The sequence below is a fragment of the Sceloporus undulatus genome, chromosome 3 (genome assembly GCF_019175285.1).
Source record: "Sceloporus undulatus isolate JIND9_A2432 ecotype Alabama chromosome 3, SceUnd_v1.1, whole genome shotgun sequence".
Lineage (NCBI taxonomy): Eukaryota > Metazoa > Chordata > Lepidosauria > Squamata > Phrynosomatidae > Sceloporus > Sceloporus undulatus.
Genome location: NC_056524.1, coordinates 47,508,897 through 47,513,750, shown reverse-complemented (window position 1 = coordinate 47,513,750; position 4,854 = coordinate 47,508,897). Strand labels below are relative to the sequence as shown.

General features: G+C 39.3%; 1 protein-coding gene across 2 annotated transcripts in view; it reads left to right on the top strand.

The window, feature by feature from the left end:
- STYXL2 (serine/threonine/tyrosine interacting like 2) overlaps nucleotides 1-3,748 on the top strand; it is a 77,465-nt gene extending 73,717 nt beyond the window's left edge. For both annotated transcript variants that reach the window (XM_042459793.1, XM_042459792.1), the window contains exon 6: nucleotides 599-3,748. In XM_042459793.1, coding sequence (XP_042315727.1) covers nucleotides 599-3,432 — 2,834 coding nt within the window. In that variant the 3' untranslated portion in view covers nucleotides 3,433-3,748. The remainder of the gene's footprint in view (nucleotides 1-598) is intronic.
- The last annotated feature ends 1,106 nt before the right edge of the window (nucleotides 3,749-4,854 follow it).

The window sequence follows — 4,854 nt, the reverse complement described above, 5'->3', positions numbered from 1 at the left end:
TATTATTATTATTATTATTATTATTATTATTATTATTATTATTATTATTTTCCTGCCTCTCGCAGATGGATCGAGGCAGGATCCCAATCTGGTATAAAGTACAATACAAAATGGAAGTACAGCAAGTCAATAAAATAGGTGAAAATTAACAATTAAAACCAGATAGCACAAAGCGACAGTGGAGTAAGGATGTTCTCATCATATTCAAGGAGGTGGATCTATGTCTTACATGAAGTTGGGTGGATATGCTCGCCAGAAGAGCTCTGTCTTAACTGCCCTATAGAAAGTTTCCAAGGAGGTAGTAAGACGGATCTCTTCTGGGAGATTGTTCCACAAATTATGCAAAAATTGATTTCTGGAGTTTTGCCTTAATATGAATTATAGGATAATTTGTGAATTGCCAGAAATGGAGAACCCTTCCCCTCCCTTTCCAAAATGAAATTCCAAACTTTATTTATTTATTTATTTATTTATTTATTTATTTATTAAGACTAACAATGGCAAAAATTAAGCACTGTTATTTCATTCAGAAACTTCTTTTGAAAGGTCTTAGTATACCCATAATAGTAGTTAATCACCTGTATCATTTTACTTTTAGGAAAAGTTTTGGTCAGCAGTGAAATGGGGATCAGTCGCTCAGCAGTACTGGTAGCGGCTTACCTGATGATCTTCCATCACATGACAATCTTGGAAGCCTTGATGACTATACGTAAGAAGCGGGCTATTTATCCCAATGATGGCTTCCTAAAACAGCTACGGGAGCTCAATGAAAAGCTTCTGGAGGAACGACAAGAGGAAGATGCTGAAGATACTGATGACACAAGTAGTCAAAGTTCTGTAGTTAGAGCTGGAAGCTGTTCCTTGCTGTCTGAGAACGGGATTTCTGGAAGTATTATGGGAGCCAAAGTCCACTCTATCACAGTCGAAGAAGATGACACAACAAGCCTCCTGGGAAGTGTAATGAGTACCTCTTCCATTGGGAAATCAAGCTTGGCTTCCAAACAACCTACCCTAATCAGTGAAGAGGAAGAGGAAGAACTCTATGAAGAATGGAGGAAAAAGCAGGGCTTGTCTGACAGGGAACTTCCAAAGAAGGATGGACAGAACAAACCATCAGATCTTAAATTTCCAGTGCAAGAGAAACCTGAGGAGGACACAGATCAGATGATCCAAGAATGGCAGCGCAAAAATGAGAAGTGCCAAATGGAAAGCTATTTGTTTCCCAAGGAGGAGGTTGGAGTTTCTAGCATGGAAGAAAGACTACATTCTGTGAATGATATAAGTGATACTGAAAGTGTGAGTAGTCAGGAGATAAGGATCCTGAAACAACAACTGGAAGCAAGTGGCATCAACAGAATGAGGAGAGGGCGCACAGATTCTATGTCTACAGAAAGTAGTTGGGATATGTGGAATGAGAGGATGATGGAGATAGAGAAGGAAGCCGCTCAGAGATATTGTACCAGAAGTGAATGTAGAAAAGAGAATTTAAGGCTGGATGGAACAAAGGGAAGAGATGTGGATGAAGAAAGTATGTTATCTGATGCCAGTTCCTTTTATAACTTCTGTCAAAAAAACAAAGACAAACTGACTGCTTTGGAAAGATGGAAGATCAAAAGAATCCAGTTTGGTTTTCACAAAAAAGATCTGGAAGGCTCTGAGCAATCCAAGGTTGAAGATGGCAGCCAACAATGTAAAGAGGCTACAGAAGAGGAGAAGAACTTGTCAGATGTCAACCTAACAGCCTACCAAGCCTGGAAGGCTAAACACCAGAAGAAGGTTGGCAGTGAGAATAAGGACGAGATTGTGGCACTTGCTAAAGGTGAAGATTCTGCTTCTGCCAGGAGAAAACAGAGACGAATGGAGCTACTTGAGCACTCAAAGAAAGTTTTGGAGGAAAGCCAATCTCTCTGCAGCTGGGAAGCAGACAGCACAATGAGCGGAAGCATCCCACTGTCAGCCTTTTGGCCATCAGCAGCTTCAGTAAATGGCACTGAGGATTCTGCTTCAGCACTGAGCATGCAAACCAATCGCTCATCATTCTCTCAGGCCAGAAGCACTTGTGGGGCCATGTCAGGTCATGCAGAAGCAAGTGTGCCAAACCTCCCACTTGGCCCAGACAACACAATATCAGTAGCTTCTATTCAAAACTGGATTGCCAATGTTGTTAGTGAAACTATTGCTCAGAAACAAAATGAGATCCTGATGTTGTCACGGCCATCATCTGTGCTGGCTTCTAGTATAAAGTCAGGTGATGCAGGCAGATATCTGGATGATGACAAGACATCTTTGCTTAGTGCCCAGAGTGGCTTCTCTCTAGCTAATTCCCTGCATCACCAGCAAAACACTCAGTATGCTGACACTCAGTCCATCCTGTCTTGTGGCACATCAACAAGTGGAAAGATGGGAGAATCCAGTTCAAGCAGGAGAGTGACACTAACAAGTAAGCCACTTTTCAATCTCTTTGCTGATGAGGTTGACCTCAAGAATCTTAGCAGAAAGGAAAAGAAGATGCAGATGGAAATGAGAGAGAAAATATCAGATTACCAGACTGAGAAAGTTATCAGTGACAATAAACGTAGCACGTTATTTAAGAAGAAGAAGAAAATTAAGGATGATGATGAGGAAAAGAAGACAGAAAATGATATCGAAAATGTGGTCAGTGCACTTAAGTTGCCTTTGCAAACTGATCTTGACCGCAGTGACACAGCTTCCACTCTTTCAGGTCAGTTTACCAGTCTTGGTGGTGCTGTCAAGTCAGAAGTGGAGAGTAATATAAACAAGTGGCTTAAAGGTTTGAAGGCAGAAGAAACGTCCTCAAACCAGGACTGCTCAAGTGAAGAAAAATACAAGAGATCCTCCACATTCAGAGAGGTGGACACTGAATCTTCTAGCTACAGGATTTCCAGATCCCAAAGAGAAGAGATGGATAGATCCTCAACATATCAGTGTAAAGATGATGTGCAGAGAGCCTCTTCACAGTTTTCCTCCTCCTCTGTAAAAGAAGGCAAGGAGGCATATACATTTACACGGTCAAAACTGAGTGAGTCAAGTTCCAGAGAAGAAAGTCCAGAGCCATATTTTTCCAGGAGAACCCCAGAATCGTCCTGCAGCTCAGAATCTTCAGAACCATCCACACGAAGTAGGATCAGATCACGTCACTTGGAAGAGTATGAGGAGGAAACCAGTTCAGATGTGGCTGAGTTTGGCGCCAAAAGGAAGTTCACCCAGAGCTTTGCAAAGTCTGATGAGAATGGAGAGAAAGAGGGAAGAGAAGAAGAAAGAGAAGAGTGTTATGCATCAAGGTGTTCATTTAGAAACAGGCAAAGCACTCGCAAAGAAGAAGAAGAAATGGACGATGATGCTATCATTGCTGCCTGGAGAAGTCGGCAGGAAGAAACAAAGGCAAAGCTTCGACGAAAGAGGGAGGAGTAATGGAAATCAAAGTTATACCAGCTCTGTATTTCTCTATTTGAAGAAAAGCCTCTGGGCGAAAAAGATTACAAATATCTCATTTTAATCACTTTCCATTGTATTTTCCATCATCATTCTCAGTTAACAGAGCACCTTTTAATCCTGCATATATTCACTTATTCTTCATTCTCAGACCATGAGATAGTAATAGTGCTCTTCCCACTGTGTAGCAATAATATTCATTTCTTTGTGTATAGAAATGTTTCAAGTGCTCTTTGAGAATATGTTTTAGTAAGAATAATTGATAATAAATGAAAGCAAACATCAGAGGCTCAAATAATTTGTTTGAAATATATAATTTAATATGTTTTTGAAAATATCAGAATTAATTTATTATTTTCTTTTAATTTCACCATGATTAATACTGGAACAATATAAATAGCCTTTACTGGCAGTTTGAAAATATAGTGGTTCTTATAACATATATGCCCCATTCCCATGTGGAGAGTGTAACTGAACTTTTAATATTCCATTGCTTCCAAACTATAGAGCCTCTTCCATCTCCAATATAGAGGAAACTACTGAGGGAATAAATGTAATGTTTGTTCCCATGACAACTTGTAACTGAGCAAAATATCAATCATCAGTCACATGGAATGACTTTAAGAATTTTTATTTTGCTTGCTATATAAAGGAGACAATACCTGTGATAAAATTTACTTTTAGAACAGGACGGTATACCTAACCTTATAAAGCATATGCTATAATAGCATGTACAGTATCACTTTTAAATGAAAATGTACCCAGGATACATTCTAGTATATAGAAAATAAAAGCACAGTGTATAAAACAGAACAACTGTGCTGCAGCATTCTAGTAAAAGAAATATCAACATATCTATTTTGTTTGCTGTGGATGAATTACACAGTCTAGAAGATAACAGATTAAGAGTTTCAAGGTCAGGCCATTTTCCTTGGTCTCAACAGCAAAGCAACACTGCTTGCTGCCACTCCCTACCTTAGACTGACCTGGCTTTTCTCTCTTTGCTAGAGATTCAACTTGCTTCTCAAGACTTACTATCTCACTTAAATTGTTGATAGGAGCTAGGCCAAATAGTGCTATAGATGTTGATTTCACCACAGAATAAAGTGGCAAGGAAACACAAGACTCTCAAGCTGGTAGAATAGCTAAAATTATATACGCAACACTGGATGGGAAAATCAGCTGTTTGAATGCTCTCTTACGCGAAGAATGTTCTGAAATAAAAAATCTAGCTCAATAAGGAAATGGAAAATAACATACCCTTCAGCATTTTACAGATGAAAATCAGGACACAAGTGGCCAAGCAACATCACAGTATGATCCAAACAGCAAAAGTTATTAATTAGGATAAACAAACAAGTTAGCTGCGGCATTTTCCTTTTGCCTGAGTCTGTTGGGAAG